Raw genomic sequence first — 16,156 nt, 5'->3', positions numbered from 1 at the left:
CTTGAGAGATACTACACACACACACACACACACACACACACACACACACACACACACCCTGTTACACATACTTGATACAAGTGAGTGTAGGTGAGTAACAAGCAGGTCTCTGCCTGGTCTTGGTGTGAGCTGTGTGGGCCTTCACAGGACCAGGCCTGTTAGGTGAATCACATGTGCCAATGTGATGATCACTGGGGGGCAGGGTCCCCAAGAGCAGTGTGTTACACACTAAAGGGCTCAGGGCTCCTGGAACCGCCAACAGACCTTGTTACGGTGTCTCAAGTAGCTGCCCCTAGAAGTCCCCATAAGCTCTTCAAGCCTTTTTTCAAGTGCATTGTGGGTGTCAGCCCCACTCAGGTGGACATACGCTGCGTTTGGATGATGCCTTGGATATGTTCTCAAGAGTCATGACCTCCAACAATTCTTTCTCCTCAGCTCTGCCAAAGCCTCCAATTGATCTTGTGGTGACAGAGACAACTGCCACCAGTGTTACTCTGACATGGGACTCTGGAAATGCAGAGCCTGTGTCCTACTATGGCATCCAGTACCGTGCAGCTGGCACCGAGGGCCCCTTCCAGGAAGTGGATGGTGTGGCCACCACCCGATACAGCATCGGTGGCCTCAGCCCTTTTTCAGAATATGCCTTCCGTGTGTTGGCTGTCAACAGCATTGGGCGCGGACCACCCAGTGAGGCGGTGCGCGCACGGACGGGTGAGCAGGCCCCCTCCAGCCCTCCGCGCCGTGTGCAGGCCCGAATGCTGAGCGCCAGCACCATGCTGGTGCAGTGGGAGCCGCCCGAGGAGCCCAATGGCCTGGTACGGGGATACCGTGTCTATTACACGCCAGACTCGCGGCGCCCCTTGAGCGCCTGGCATAAACACAACACGGACGCTGGACTCCTTACCACCGTGGGCAGCCTGCTGCCCGGCATCACTTACAGCCTTCGTGTCCTCGCCTTCACTGCCGTGGGCGATGGCCCACCCAGCCCCACCATCCAGGTCAAGACACAGCAGGGAGGTAGGTGGGGGGCCCGCGTTCTGGCTCGACACCTGGCAGCAAGGGCTTGGCCAGGGTCCCTCCTGCTTCCTCCGCCTGTGAAATCTGGAGTTTGGGGAGGGCGAGGGTGCCGTACTCTACAGATGTGTGGTCACCGGGGGTCAAGGGAGGTGTCGTGACGCTGACGGTGCCTGGGGTGGGCATTACAGTGCCTGCGCAGCCTGCAGACTTCCAGGCCGAAGCCGAGTCGGACACCAGGATCCAGCTGTCATGGCTGCTGCCCCCCCAGGAGCGGATCACCAAGTATGAACTGGTGTACTGGGCCGCAGAGGACGAAGGCCAGCAGGTGAGCCACGAGGCTGGGCAGCGGGGAAGGAGGCTCCTCCGGGTCCTCGGGGGTCTGTGACGGGCACACCTAGACAGGTTCCAGCTCCTGGGTTTCTCTCTCTGCGGCCTTGGGGCTCGTGGAGCCTCTGTAGTTCGGTAACCTGCACCACTGCCGTGCTGGAGGCCGCGTCTCGAGTCTGCCTCTGGTCTCTTGCGTCTGTGGCCTGTGTGCTCTATTGTCCCAGCCCTGACGTCTCCCCCGGGGCCATAGATCCCTGCTGGTCCTGGTGACCTTTGAGGTGGCTGTGGTATGAGTCAAGCCGTGTATTTCCTGGGAGGCTTGTGTGACTGGGTGGGGTGGGGCCTGACACAGAACCACAGTGGGTCCCCTGCCAGCTGCTTGCAGGCCATGTGGGGAATAACCTCTGAGTGGCCTTTGATATCCGAGCAGTCAGTAAGTGCTCTCTGCTCTTCCAGCACAAGGTGACCTTCGACCCCACCTCCTCCTACACTCTAGAGGACCTGAAGCCTGACACACTGTACCACTTCCAGCTGGCTGCCCGCTCGGATATGGGGGTGGGCGTCTTCACTCCCACCATAGAGGCCCGTACAGCACAGTCCAGTAAGTGCCTGCTTAGGCCACACCCGTCACATCTGCTTAGGCCATACCTGTTACAGCTAGGCTGGGACACACCTGTCACATCTGGGCTGGGACACACACAGACATATTCCCTTCCCTTTCGAGCAGGTGGGTGGTCAGGTCTGCTGAGTCCAGTAGTGGACTCCAGTCTGGGCTCTTGAGTCTGGACCCCAAGAAAGGGACAGGTAAGTGTCCTGCTAGTCTCTGTCCAGGCAGTGGTTGCCTTCTCTGCTCCCCACCCAGCCTTCTGACCCTTTCTTACCCCTGTGACCCCTCCACCCCACACAGGTAAGTTCTGTGTCTGTGACTCATCTTCTCTGTCCTCCTCCTTCCATACCTAGATCATACCACTGATTTGGTGGGCTGCCATGTTACAAACCTGCCTAGGTGCCTGACTTCCCTCCCCGGAGCCCCACATCTCATCACCACGTCCCCTTCCTCATACCCGACACGACAATTCCTTGGGAGCTGTGGACTCTCTCTGAGGCCTCTGCACTCAGGGACAGGTCCATGAGAATGTGACTGTGTGGGTGTGTAGGACCACATGGCTTGTGTGACAACAGGACCATGTAGAACCCACTGTGAGAGAGTGTGAACACCTGGCCTATAGCACCTGAACGTGTCAGTGTGTCCTGGGTGTGACCCTGTGACTATGTCTGTCTGTCTGTCTGTAGCTCTCTAGCTCCCCAGAGGAAGATGACAAGATTGTGGAAGTGTGTGTGGGGTGGGGCAGGGGTAATGTGATACTAGAAGGCCTGGCTGTGATTGGTATGCCACTATCTGCAGGGTTGCCTATTGGATAAGATGATCATGGTATGATGGGCTGAGTGGCATTGTGTCCCAGAAACCATAAGCATGGGTGGCAGTGTCAGTAAGGTCCTTGTGACATGGGACTGTGTGTGCAGAGGTCACTGACTTTGTATTCATAATCTGCTGTGCTCTTGCTGGGGGCCATAGCCGACATGCTCTCAGTCTGGCGGCCTGGCCAGAAGACAAGGCCTCTCTATCCATAGGGCCCCTACAGAAGACCGAGACGTACAGTGTGCTTGTAATTACCCAAATGAGCTTTTAATTGTATTTGTGTTAAGCGAGATGGGAGGGTGGACACAGCACTGGTGAGAGATCAAAGAGAATCGTCTTGGAGATGTGACACTTCACCGAGGCTGAAAGCTAGCTTAGGTCAAAGCTCACTATGGTGGCCCTAGGCGGGGACGCTGCGGACCACTGTTCCCAGAGCAGCCACCCAGGCTGTTAGCCGTAGGGGCTGAAGAACAGGGACAGCTCTGCCTGCTCCGTGAAAATGGCCTGGTGGCCCATGAGATTGCTTGGAGGCCTTTTCAGTGAGGGGGTCAAGTTTGGAGGCTTGGCTCAGGTGGTAATAGTGGATGTTTGAGTTACCTAGGAGACGGACTGGCCAGGACTTGGTGATGGATGGAAAATGGAGAGCAGTGGGATAGGGATGTGGAGGTATATAAAGAGCACACTGCCCCAGGACAGGAAGTGGATGGAAGCAGGTGTGACCAGTACACCTGGTTTCTGACTCCGAGATTCAGGATGCTGTGTCTGTCGAGTGTAGAAGTGTGGTGGTATGGTGACTGAGCTGGAGGCAGGCCTGAGAAGAATAGAAATGAAGTGAAATCCAGGGGTGGGTGATATAGATATATAGGAGGATATGGAGATGATAAGATAAAAGCGCGTAGATTAATGAACCTACTTTTAAAGAACAACTTGTTTAAAATGTTTTACATTGGTATAGATTTTAGTTTATGTTTAAAATGTTTTACATTGGTATAAATTTTAGTTTATTGATACAAACTTGAAGTTAATTTTGTTATACTGTATATATATATTTCTATTCTTGTTTGAGGTATTATGTTTATGTAACTCATTTAAAATCGTAATGGATAATTAAAAATAGATTAATAATTAGTCATCTATGATAATCATATCTGTAGCCATGTTAGTTAAGTCTTCTAGGTATACATAGATATATTTCAGATAGATAGGTAATCTTCAAACACTTCATAGACCTAGAGAATATGGCATTTAAATAACTTAAAATTCTGTTGACGTGAGACACAATTGCTCCTGGCTGCAGTGTCCCCCTCCTCAGCCTTCCGCTTCCCAGAATTCTCCTCTCTCCTTGTCCTACCTACTTCCTGCCTGGCAACCTACTTCCTGCCTGGCAGTCACTGGCCATCAGTGTTTTATTTATATAGAGCAATATCCACAGCAGGTGGGAGGAAGACAGGACGTTTACGAAGGTGGACCTGAGGCTGCTGCTGAGTGGCCGAAAGGAATTGGATGTAGTGGGAAAGCAGACTTGGAGGAGATGTGAGGGGCTGTGGGAGGTAAGCTAACATGCTTAGATGTCATCAGGAAGCTAGCTGTAAGGGGACTGTGGTACCTGGAGGGCCTGTGGCATTGAGGAAGGGTTTTCTTTTAAGGCAGGAACTCTTGAAGTGCATCTAAATGCCGTTGTGAGAGGTAGGGCAAGGCAGGAAGCATGGAAAGAGGGGACAGCTGGTAAAGTCTCTGGAGGGAGAAAGAAGGGGGCAGAGTGTGGGTGAGGGAGAGCTTGGGCCTTGGACTCCACTTTTGAGAGTACAGGAAGAGGGGGGCTGGTAGCTGGAAATAGAGAGAGCTACTGTAGGAAGGCGGCAGCAAGCTTCCGGGCCTGTAGGCAGAAGGAGCTGGAGGTTAGGGAACTGTGGGTTTGATTGCGTTATCTGTAAAGTGGCAGGCCGAGCAAGATAGAGTGGACTTCAGCAGGTCGCCAGAGAGCCAAGGGGAAGGGGGACCTCCCCGGAGATGCAGCTTCTCTACGGCCTCAGCGCTGCCTTGTTATGTATTACCTGGTATGGGTCAAGCAGTGGTGGAAAAATCAGGGGCTGGGGAGATGACTCAGCGGATTAAGAGAGCTTGCTGCATAATCATGAGGACTTGAGTTCAAATCCTCGGCACTCACATAAACATTTGGGCCTGGCCACATACACACCTATAGCGTTGACACTGCTGAGAGGCTGAGAGGGGAATCTCTGGGGCTTTCTGACTGCCAGTGTAGCATGGCGGTCAGTGAGAGACCGTCTCAAGGGCACTAGGTGGTATATTAGAGTAGAGTGCCTGGCATCGTCCTCTGGCTTTCACATAAGTGTGCGCAGGTGCACGTACCCACATATTCACATACACGTGCACCACACACACATAAAAACAAAGATGAGGAAGTGAGTGTGGGATACTGTGAGAATGGAACTGGTGCATTGTAGCAGGAATCTTAAAGGTTCTTACTAATAAAATCAAACCCGAGGCCAGTTATCGGGGTGAATACTGGAAGGTCAGAGAGACAGAACAAGCCACAGCTATCTCACCTCACCAGTTCCTCAGCTGGTCCTGTCTCCTCAGACTGGAAGCCTCTGAGTCCTCGTCCAGAATGAATCCCAGCTGAACTGTGCTGCTCCAAACCCTGAAAGCTTAACCAGCCACATGCTTAACCAGCCACATGCTTAACCAGCCGAATGCTTCTAGTTTCTGGTCCTCACACCTTATATACCTTTCTGCTTTCTACCATCACTCCCTAGGATTAAAGGCTCGCTTTCTGGGATTAAAGGCGCGAGTCACCATGCTTGGCCGTTTCCAATGTGGCCTTGAACTCACAGAGATCCAGAGGGATTTCTGTCTCTGGAATGCTAGGATTAAAGGCGTGTGCGATCACTGCCTAACTAGTGGCTTTTCTGTTCTCTGACCCCAGATAAGTTTATTAAGGTACACAATATTTTGGGGAACACAATACCCACCGCAGTGCACCTTAAGTCAAAGCTGAATTGAAAGGCTGTAAGGACGGTGGTCCCCAGTAGAATGCTGGGGCCTGGGTGATTTAACTGAGGCAAGAGGTAGGCTGTACAGGGGAGGTGGAAGGCCACAGATTTGGAGGGAGAGCCATTTCCAGCACTGGTAGTGTGCTTGGCATCGGCAGAGATGGGCAAGGAAAGTGACACCAAACCCCTGGAGCGCTGGTGCTCTGTTGCCAGGGAAGGGAGGGCTGGTGAAGGTGCCTGGGCTGGAGGGGGCAAACCGGAGGTAAAAGGGAGTTCCGGTGTCTGGAGTGGCGTCTAGGACAGTCACGAGGCAGAAAGACAGCACACGCTTGCCTTCTGGTTCCTAAGGAATCCTTTGAATACTTGCCTTCCAAACCTCAGAGGCACTGGGCGTCCCTGTGTCTGACCTCAGACTTAGGAACCTAAGCACAGAGACCCTGACCACATAGGCACAGGCTAAGGTAGCCTTAACCCAGAAGACAGATTTGTACCAATTATCCCCAGAAGAGGATTACATTCTCCAAGTTCTGGTGTGTGTGTGTGTGTACGTGTGTGTGTACGTGTGTGTACACACACACATGTTTGTGTGAGACGCGGCATATGCATGGGAGAGACATTAGAACTCCATATGTGTGTGTGAGATACTGCACGTACCGTGTGTGTGTGTGACGGCATATGCATGGGAGAGACGTTGTTAGAACTCCATATGTGCATGTGAGATACCGTCTGTGTGCACGTACCGTCTGTGTGTGTGTGTGTGTGTGTGTGTGTGTGTGTGTGTGTGTGTGTGTTTAAGAGTAGAAAACTAGTTCAGAGAGAGTCAGACCACCTCAGCAACAGTATGACTAGAGGGCCTCAGGATGGCTGGGTGAGTCTCCAGTCCCTTGTGACTTGGTCACTGTGCCTGTGATCCCCACCCTCCATTTGCCTGCTTTCCCCCCATTTGTCTTCCCCAGCCCCATCCGCCCCTCCCCAGAAGGTGACGTGTGTGAGCACGGGCTCCACCACGGTCCGGGTAAGTTGGGTTCCACCGCCAGCCGAGAGCCGCAACGGCATTATCACCCAGTACTCCGTGGCCTATGAGGCAGTGGACGGCGAGGACCGTAAGCGGCATGTGGTGGATGGCATCAGCCGTGAGCATTCCAGCTGGGACCTGTTGGGCCTGGAGAAGTGGACGGAGTACCGGGTGTGGGTGCGGGCACACACGGATGTGGGCCCTGGCCCCGAGAGCAGCCCGGTGCTGGTGCGCACCGACGAGGACGGTAGGCTACATTGGGTAGCGTTGTCATGAGGCGGGTGGGAAGGGAGACACACTGCCTGGGGCTGCCTGCCAAGCACCCCAGGGTCTTCCCTCCACAGGACCTGACAGACTCATTTCCTACACTTAGCCTTAATGGTCTAAACTCTGGGGAGATGTAGTTGGTGGGTAGCCCGTGTCCAGGTCCTGGGTTCTGGGGCATCTCCAAGATAGAATTAAAAACCTTAAAGGGCTATGGCAAGAGAAGCAGCTCCACCCAGTATGAGAGCCAGGATGGGGAGACGAGTGCAGAGTACTCAGTAGAGCCAGTGGGCTTTGGCTGAATGTTGACCATGTTGACCGATGGTGTGAGCCTGGGGACCTCGCCCGTGGCTGTTCCCCACATCCGCTTCCCCCACTAATAAGGATCCCTGCCAGAGGGGTTGACAGGGCTGACCCAAGGGAGCGAAGGTTTCTCATCAGATCAGCCAGCCAAAGAAACAGCAGTGGAACCTTTCCCAGGGCGTGGGTGCAGAGTCACGGCCCTAAAGTTAACTGTACGTACCCGGAGCCAGACTCAGTTCCCCCAGGGCTGACTTCCTTCTCTGCCTGGCCTCCAGTGCCCAGCGGGCCACCACGGAAGGTGGAAGTTGAGCCTCTGAATTCTACTGCTGTGCATGTCTCCTGGAAACTGCCTGTCCCCAACAAGCAGCATGGACAGATTCGTGGCTACCAGGTCACCTATGTGCGGCTGGAGAATGGTGAACCCCGAGGCCAACCCATCATCCAGGATGTCATGCTGGCCGAGGCTCAGGTATGTCGTTGATGGCGCTGGGTGGCTGGGTAAAAAGTGACCAGTGTGTCACATTGACTCCCCAGAGCCCAGACTTGGTCCCTCCCCTGCCTGCCCTCAGAGGTGTCTGTACATTTTATGGTCATATTGGAGCTGCCTTGGTCTGTGGGGGGGCGGGTATTGAGATGAGGAGGTGAGGCCCAGGTGCCAGGGATACTTCTCTTTTGTGTTAGGATTGCTCAGGTTGTGCCAACCCTGCTGCCCTCCTCCACCTTGGTGGCGATCATAGCCACCAGGGCTCCAAGGGCTCTCTCCAAAGATCCCCAGGCTCCTTGCACTCTGCCCTGGCCTCAGCCTTGTGGTTTGCAGGAAGCACATTGGCTGTGGCTTTGAGCTGTGATGTCACCCCAGCAGTGCTGTGCTGAGTACCCTGTGTCCCACAGCCGGAGGCAGACAGGGACTCGGAGAAGTTCGATCTCCTCATTGGCCTCAAGCCAATGGCTGAGGCAAGGCTGTGCAAATAATCACCTGAGTGATTGACCCCTGATGTTTACCTCCAAGCCTGAGCCTGCCTGCCAGCCCTTTCCTGTTGGATGCTTCTGTCTTCATGGGGGGTTCTCCCCCCCCCCAAGCTTTCAGTGAGGTCCCTCAAGTATTCTGACCCCTGGCTTGCTGTGCCATCGAGGAGCACGAAGTGTTAGGAGGTTGTACATGTATATGGCCAAAATGAGGCCGCAAGTGGATGGCAGGACTCGGCCAGGAGGCCAAGTCTCTACCCTGGGAAAGGACTAATTGAGAATCGGAAAGCCTGTCTTGTCTGCCTGAGTCTCTCCATCCAGAACCAGGTCCTGAGGGTTCTTGGGCCAGCGCTACGTTCCAACAAGAAGAACTTAGATTCCCTCCCTGCCCATCGTAAACCCAGCGTTCTGCAGGCTGTGCTGAGGGATGGACTCCCACATAGACAAACAGCCTTCCTGCCTTGGGCTGGGCTCCACCCTCTGAGCCAAAATACTTCTTTGCCTAGAGGGTGCCCTCTTTGTTCTCCCAACCTGCCTCTGCTGAGGGACCCAGGGGTGGGGGCAGTGGGTGTGTTCACCAGCCTGCATTCCTGGGGCAGGTTGAGGGCTCCTCACAAAGTCTCAGCAGACACACCCGCCCAGAAACATCCAGAGAATGACTCGCCCCGGCCCCTCCTATCCTAGGAGTCTGGCACCACAGCTGCAGCCACTGGGGTTCTAGGAAAAGTCACTTCATGTACTTTTGTGTGTTGGTCCCCAGCAGTTTGAAGGGGGTTGGGCAGTAAGATCAAGGACATTGTCCCCATATTTGTGTCCTTTGTGAGTAATGTACCCAAGCGGACTCCAGTGAGACCATGGAAGACAAGGCCTGCCCTTGCAGCCTCCTGTCCCCTGAGACTGGGTCGTCCTGCCTGGGGCCAGTGGGAGACCAGATGGAGCACTTATCCATCCTGGCCCCAGGGCATAGATGTCCCTTGTGTGACTCTAGGCAAGGACATCCTAGCCTGCCCTTCTCCACCTAATAGAACCATCTGTGCAGCCCAGGGCCCCAGTAGGATCAGAAGGAAACATGTGATAGGCACCCCGACTTTTCCATGGATAGCCCAGCCTGCCTCCCCTGCGCTCCTTCCGAATGAGACTGGCCAGTCCCCGCTTCCTTTTGTTCCTTTCTCGTGGTTTTTCTTCCACGTTCTCCTCCTCTTTCCTTCCCTCCTTTCCCTCCACCTCCAGCCTCTTCCTTGTCCTTCCCACCGCTCTCCATTCTGTTCCAACCCTGTCTTCTCCCTTATCACTGCCTCATAGGAGAGGCACATGTGGTAGCTCCACACCGGGGCCTGCCTTGGAAAGCCCATGTCTCCCCTCAAGTAAGGAAACCTAAATAGAACTGCTAGTCTCCGCCCACTCTGCGAAGTAAATACGATCTTTAGGGGAATCTTTATAGCCTTTCCCATATCCTGCCTCAAAGACTTGGTGACAGCTTGCCAGGACAGCTGGTGCTCGGCCAATCCAGCACCAGGCCAGTGGACAGAGGCCAGGCCAGCTCCTTGAGGGTGGTCTGCCTGGAGGGCTCCAAGCAGGGCCTATCCTTCACTGGCCAACCCCTATCTCCAAAACCACAGGGACCTTGGGTTGGAGGCCTCAGTCCATTCACCTCCCTACTAGCCTACCTAGGCACACTGGCGTTAGAATTTACCACTGCTGGCCATGAAACTAGTTTTCCTGCTTGACTCCAGGTACCTGTAGAATGGAATTCAGGAGTGTGAGGTCTCCCTGTGACTGTGGGGTAATGCCCAGGCTCCGAGCTGGCTACTTGGCAGCCTTTATAATCTTGCTTGCAAGCCTGGCTCTTGGCCTGCTCTAGCCATAATCCTAGCACTGTGTTCTGGCACACTCCTCAGAGTGTCCCCTCAGCTCAGGTGACTCTTAATTTGATGTTTCAGTTGAGGTATTGAGGGTGGGGAAAATAATAAATAAATAAGGCTGGACAGCCCTAGCATGGTGTGCACAGACAAGGACTTGGGGCACACCAGGGTGGGTAGTCACCCCTTAGTGTCTTCCTTCTGCGTGAGCTGACACCGTGCGTGTCTCCCTGCCCTAGTGAGGCCTGGCCCACACAGCGATGCAGGGACTGTGTCGAGTGGGGAGTGGTCCGGGCTGTCCTCTCAGTGGGCACTTCAGAGCTGCCCGTCAGTCCTCCGTGGGCCAGGTGCTCTCCAAGTCAAAACCCTTCACCATCTTGTCTCCCTTTCTTTCCCTCTCCCGTGGTCAGTGGAGACCAGAGGAGTCCGAGGACTATGTAAGTAACAGGTGTGCGAGCGAGCACGGGCAAGACTGGGTCAGGCTGGGCTCATGGGACACTCCCCCTCTCCCAGCCTGTGTTGCCAAGATCCACAGGGCACCAGCCACATCCAGAGAAAATTGGCGTGTAGACATGAGCACCAGGCTGAGCAGTGATTGGCGTTTCCTCTAATCCGTACTCCTCGCCTGTCGAGCAGCAATTTGAGGCCAATGTTCACAATCGACCAGGACCTGGCCCCTGCTCTGGCCAGACAGGGATGGAGTTAAATCCAATCCTGATCATTAGGCCTTATTGATCCCTGGAGTGAAAAATCACCTGCTCAGGCCCAGGCTGGGAGAAGCACTGGGAGCCCAGGTCCTGGAAGACCCTCCAGCTTGGGCAGGCAGGGCCCTGCAAAGGGTTGTTGGCATCTGCAGTTGGCTCCACCTGAGGCTTAGAGCTGGAGGGATACCAGGGCTGGTGCTGGCAGCCCATCCCTACTCCGCGGTGGTACCCCTCCCTCCCTCCTTCCCACTCTTCTGTGTGGCGTGGCTTGGTCTCCTATGGTGTTTCTCCCTGTGTCCGGAAATGATGCCTTTGCTGGATGGGTGTGTGGGTAGGATCCGCCAAGGCAGAAGGAAATGGAGTGGCTGACTTCTCGGGCATCAGTGGAAACAGGAATGTGTTCCTGGGGATGGGGAGTTCTGTGTCCTGTATTTACTTCTCCCACTCCTCTGTGGTCTCAGGAGGGACTGGGTATCACCGTCACTGAACTAGGTGGGATCGCCCTAACTTACAGTGTTGTGCCTTGGCCCTCTCCTCTACCCTGCGAGCTCTCTCTCCCTCTCCCTCTGTGTGTGTGTTTGTGTTGGTGTCTATCAGTAGCCTTGTACCTGCTATTTCAGGAGGGACTGTAGTCTGTAGTCTGTGCATGTGCGTGCCAGGAGGCATGCAAGGTGCTGGGTGCGTGCAAGGCTCTGTCCTGGTGTGTGTGTGTGGGGGGGGGGACCTCATAAGGTGTCACTCACAGCACAATGGAGTGAAAGAGACAGTGTGGCCCTTTGTTCTCCTCCGAAAGGAAGAATGAGCTGTCTGCCCCAGGCATGGGGCTTCTGGGCTGGGTGGCATGCTCCTAGCCCACATCCCACCTGTCTGTCCTGCCTCCAGCGGAGTCAAGATTTGTGCAGCTCCACCTCCCAAGGCCTTGGTCCTGTGTAGCTGGGGGCACCCTGGGCTACAGTCTTCAGGTGACTGATAGTCTAGCCTCTTCTCACACAGTGTGATGGGACCTGCCCTTCCCCCCTTCTCCTTCAGGAAACCACCATCAGTGGCCTCACCCCTGAGACCACCTACTCCATTACTGTCGCTGCCTACACCACCAAGGGGGATGGTGCCCGAAGCAAGCCCAAAGTGGTTACTACAGCAGGGGCAGGTGAGTTAGGGGGTCGGGGACCAAGCTGGGTGGGCGGCAGGGAGGGCGGCACCAGAGCGCAGTGCGTGCTGTTCAGTCCCAGGCCGGCCCACCATGATGGTCAGCACCACGGCCATGCACACGGCGCTGCTGCAGTGGCACCCGCCCAAGGAGCTGCCCGGAGAGCTGCTGGGCTACCGTCTCCAGTACCGTCGGGCTGACGAGGCACGGCCCAACACCATAGATTTTGGCAAGGATGACCAGCATTTTACAGTCACCGGTCTGCACAAAGGGGCCACCTACATCTTCCGGCTCGCTGCCAAGAACCGGGCTGGCCCAGGTGAAGAGTTTGAGAAAGAGATCACGACCCCCGAGGATGTGCCCAGTGGCTTCCCTCAGAACCTTCGAGTGACAGGGTTGACCACGTCTACTACGGAACTGGCCTGGGACCCGCCGGTGCTGGCGGAGAGGAACGGGCGCATCACCAACTATACTGTGGTCTACCGTGACATCAACAGTCAGCACGAGCTGCAGAACGTCACTGACGATACACGTCTCACACTGTCCGGCCTCACACCTGACACCACTTACGACATCAAGGTCCGTGCACATACCAGCAAAGGCGCCGGCCCACTCAGCCCCAGCATCCAGTCCCGGACCATGCCCGTGGAGCAAGGTGTGTTCTGCGGTCATGGCAGTGCCCGCCCAAGTGTGACTGCTCCTAGGGACCTGTGCTGTCCTTGACCCACTGACCTCTCGCAGCTGACCCACCAGCCTCTGCTGTGTGACTCTTCAGTCTCTCACGATCGCTAACCTCTCATGAACAGGCACCACATTCTTGGGTGTGTGGCCCTGACCTCTGCTGTCCTTGACCTACTGACCTATGCTGCGTGACCTTCCCGTCTCTTGTGACCTTGAGCCACTGACCTCTTTCCGCTCTTGCCACCATTCTAGGGTGGGCAGCTTACTGTACTTTGGTTTGTGGCACTAACCTTTTGGGGTCTAACCTACTGACTTCCAGAGGCCATGCTCTGATATGTGGCCACATGCTTCTCATGCCCACAACCCACCGACCCCTGGCTACTCTGATCTGGTGTCTGAGCTCAGGCTTTCGCCCATGCTCTTGGAGATCTGGCCACACGTGCTGCGGCCCCCCCTGCCAGTCCAGTGCTCACGGTGGAAGACCCTGGGTTAGCAGTTGGACTCTGTGAAGTTGACTCGGGGTACTCGGTCGTCACCCTCAGTCCTCTCCTCTCTACCTCTCCCCTGCTCCTCTGAGCTTTAGCTGTAGTCACAGTCTCTGGCCCACTCACCCCCACCCCAGCTAGCCCCAGAGCTGACTCCCTCCTCATGCCTCCACAGTGTTTGCCAAGAATTTCCGTGTGGCGGCCGCAATGAAGACATCGGTGCTGCTCAGTTGGGAGGTCCCCGACTCTTATAAGTCAGCTGTACCCTTCAAGGTGGGTAAGGACCACTGCTGACCTAGACCAGGACACCACATCGGCACCGCCGTGTGATCCCAGGGCACACGGACATGTGTCTTGTCAACTGGGTCCTTGTGGTGCGGCCACTGTGCCCCGTTGACATAGGATGGGGTCATCCCCCAGAGGCCTTAGCTGCTTTCTCTCTTCCTCCACAGATTCTGTACAATGGGCAGAGTGTGGAGGTGGATGGGCACTCGATGAGGAAGCTGATTGCAGACTTGCAACCCAACACGGAATACTCGTTTGTGCTGATGAACCGCGGCAGCAGCGCCGGGGGCCTGCAACACCTGGTGTCCATCCGCACTGCCCCAGACCTCCTGCCGCACAAGCCTCTGCCCGCCTCGGCCTTTATCGAGGATGGCCGCTTCTCCCTCTCCATGCCTCAAGTCCAGGACCCCTCACTAGTCCGGTGTGCAGAAGCGGCCAGAGGCTGGCGTGGAGCGGGATGGTAGCCACTGGCCTTGAAGGTTCTGATCGCTGCCCTGTCCACACAGGTGGTTCTACATTGTCGTGGTGCCCATTGACCGTGTGGGCGGGAACTTGCTGGCACCAAGATGGAACACACCGGAGGAGCTGGAGCTGGACGAGGTACCTAGGGAAGGATCAGCACTGAGGGCAGCCCCATGGGATTGGCAGTGGCTGCCAGCCACGCCCTCTCTGGGGAGAGGGACTCTGAGAGGAAACTGCCCCCCCCAGGAGTTTTTTGAGAACTCCAGGAGGACTTACAGAGCCTTCCCTGGAGGTGTTTGGTTAGAATCCCATGATATAGGAATCAGTGGAGACATCTCTGCAGCTCTAAGAGCGTCCTGAGCCCTGTGGACCTCAGTGAGGCCTGTGGTGTAGAGCAGCCCACGCAGGACTGATAGGCTCCTGAACACATGAAATAATCGCCTGTTTCCTGACGTCGCTGCAGGCCCGCAGTGGTCCCTGAGGGAGAGGGAACCCCTATATCAGCCTCGGGAGCTGATGTCCCAGGGTACGGCCCCAGGGTCAGTATGTTCCCGGGCCATGCGTGACTCTCTGCTCCATTCTGCCAGCTTCTGGAGGCCATCGAGCAGGGTGGGGAAGAACAGCGGAGGCGCCGGCGCCAGGCAGAGCGGCTGAAGCCATACGTGGCCGCTCAAGTGGATGAGCTCCCCGACACCTTCACCCTGGGGGACAAGAAGAGCTACCAGGGCTTCTACAACCGGCCCCTGTCTCCGGACCTGAGTTACCAGTGCTTTGTGCTCGCAGCCCTCAAGGAACCCACGGACCAGGTTGGCCTGAGCTGGCATGGCTCTCAGAACCCTGTGACCCCTAGGAGACCCCAGGTCTGCATTATCCCTGAGACTCCAGCAATCTTAGGACTAGGACAACCCTGAGGACCAAGACCTATGCTAGGTTTCCCATGGCACTAGGCCTCGGGACCTAGAAGACGGACGGCATGTACCTTGGCTTCAGTAACCCAGTCCTGCTGACCTGCTACAAGTCAGTTCTGACAGGGTTTAGAGCCTGGGTCAGCCCAGTGTGTCCTAACCTCGGGGTCCTCTCTGGGTTTGATCCGTGAGTGGGGGGCTCCTGTGATGTGCTCACAGCCTGTGCTCTTGTTTCATTGGACCGCAGAAGCGCTACGCCTCCAGCCCCTACTCGGATGAGATTGTGGTCCAAGTGACACCCGCCCAGCAGCAGGAGGAGCCCGAGATGCTGTGGGTGACAGGCCCCGTCCTGGCGGTCATTCTCATTATCCTTATTGTCATCGCGATCCTCCTCTTCAAGAGGTGAGTGCTGCACCCGGCTCCCGGGACAGAGCCTGCCTCTTGCCTCTCGGGCACTCTCTGGGGTGGGATTAAGTCGGCCGCCCCAGCCTGGCCCCTGGGTGCAGTGGGAAGCCCGGATGGACAGAAACCGTGGTTCTGTGTGTGTGTGCACTTCTGTGCAGGTCCACCTTTATGAAGAAGGGCTGAGGTGAACCGTGTATGTCCCCAGGCATGTCCGTCCGTCTGTCTGTGTCTGCATGTGAGGCGTGTCTGTCTCCTTTCAGTCACCACTGGTCCCTAGTCTCTGGTGTAAGCACTTTGCTTCTGCTGGTTCCTGGGTGGTCCCCGGCCACCTCTCCTGCTCAGGCCTACAGAGGTCCAGACTGAGCTAAAGACCCATGTGCCATGAGCATTTACATGGCAGATGTTTATTCAAAGTCAATTACACCCATCGCCGTCTCTGAACACTTCCTCTCTCGGGTAGCTGTAGCGCCTGTCCCTGGAGTGTCCCGTCCTCCCAGCTTCCAGCTGCTTCCAGGCATTGGACTTGGCCCTCCGCAATTTCTTTCTTTTTTTTTTTTTCCCTAAGTTTTCACTCTGTAGCCTTGACTTCCCTAGAACTCAATGTGTAGACCAAGTTGGCTTCAAACTCACAGAGATCCACCTGCCTCTGTCTCTCAGGTGCTAGGATTAAAGGCGTGCGCCACCACTGCCTGGCTGGGTAATGTAAGCTTTGGATGAACTGGACCTATGGTTCAGACCTGGGATCCCAGCTACTCTGGGGACTGAGGTAGATGGATTCAGGGCTAATCTGGGTGATTTAGCTAGATCTTATCTCAAAACGGGGAGGGGGGATGGACTTTTTTTTTTAAGGTCTGGAGCTATAGCTCAATGTGGAGCGCCTGCCTTCCCATGTACAAA

The 16,156-nt window shown here is 55.6% G+C and overlaps 1 protein-coding gene across 17 annotated transcripts in view; it reads left to right on the top strand.

Annotated features, from left to right (window-relative positions):
* The window catches only part of Ptprf (protein tyrosine phosphatase receptor type F), an 85,271-nt gene that overhangs the window by 54,804 nt on the left and 14,311 nt on the right, over positions 1 to 16,156 (top strand). For 7 of the 17 annotated variants that reach the window (XM_028893129.2, XM_028893127.2, XM_028893136.2 and 4 more), the window contains 13 exons: positions 436 to 1,017; positions 1,206 to 1,342; positions 1,801 to 1,945; positions 6,735 to 7,040; positions 7,636 to 7,829; positions 10,596 to 10,622; positions 11,919 to 12,036; positions 12,113 to 12,691; positions 13,378 to 13,475; positions 13,655 to 13,908; positions 13,994 to 14,087; positions 14,537 to 14,755; positions 15,102 to 15,256. In XM_028893129.2, the coding sequence (XP_028748962.1) occupies positions 436 to 1,017; positions 1,206 to 1,342; positions 1,801 to 1,945; positions 6,735 to 7,040; positions 7,636 to 7,829; positions 10,596 to 10,622; positions 11,919 to 12,036; positions 12,113 to 12,691; positions 13,378 to 13,475; positions 13,655 to 13,908; positions 13,994 to 14,087; positions 14,537 to 14,755; positions 15,102 to 15,256 (2,908 nt within the window). The remainder of the gene's footprint in view (positions 1 to 435; positions 1,018 to 1,205; positions 1,343 to 1,800; positions 1,946 to 6,734; positions 7,041 to 7,635; positions 7,830 to 10,595; positions 10,623 to 11,918; positions 12,037 to 12,112; positions 12,692 to 13,377; positions 13,476 to 13,654; positions 13,909 to 13,993; positions 14,088 to 14,536; positions 14,756 to 15,101; positions 15,257 to 16,156) is intronic. The other 10 variants (XM_028893137.2, XM_028893135.2, XM_028893130.2 and 7 more) reach the window with 6 other exon arrangements.

Source organism: Peromyscus leucopus, chromosome 2, assembly GCF_004664715.2.
Source record: "Peromyscus leucopus breed LL Stock chromosome 2, UCI_PerLeu_2.1, whole genome shotgun sequence".
Taxonomy (NCBI): domain Eukaryota; kingdom Metazoa; phylum Chordata; class Mammalia; order Rodentia; family Cricetidae; genus Peromyscus; species Peromyscus leucopus.
The sequence above is the reverse complement of the archived record's forward strand: the minus strand, read 5'-3'. Positions and strand labels throughout refer to the sequence as shown.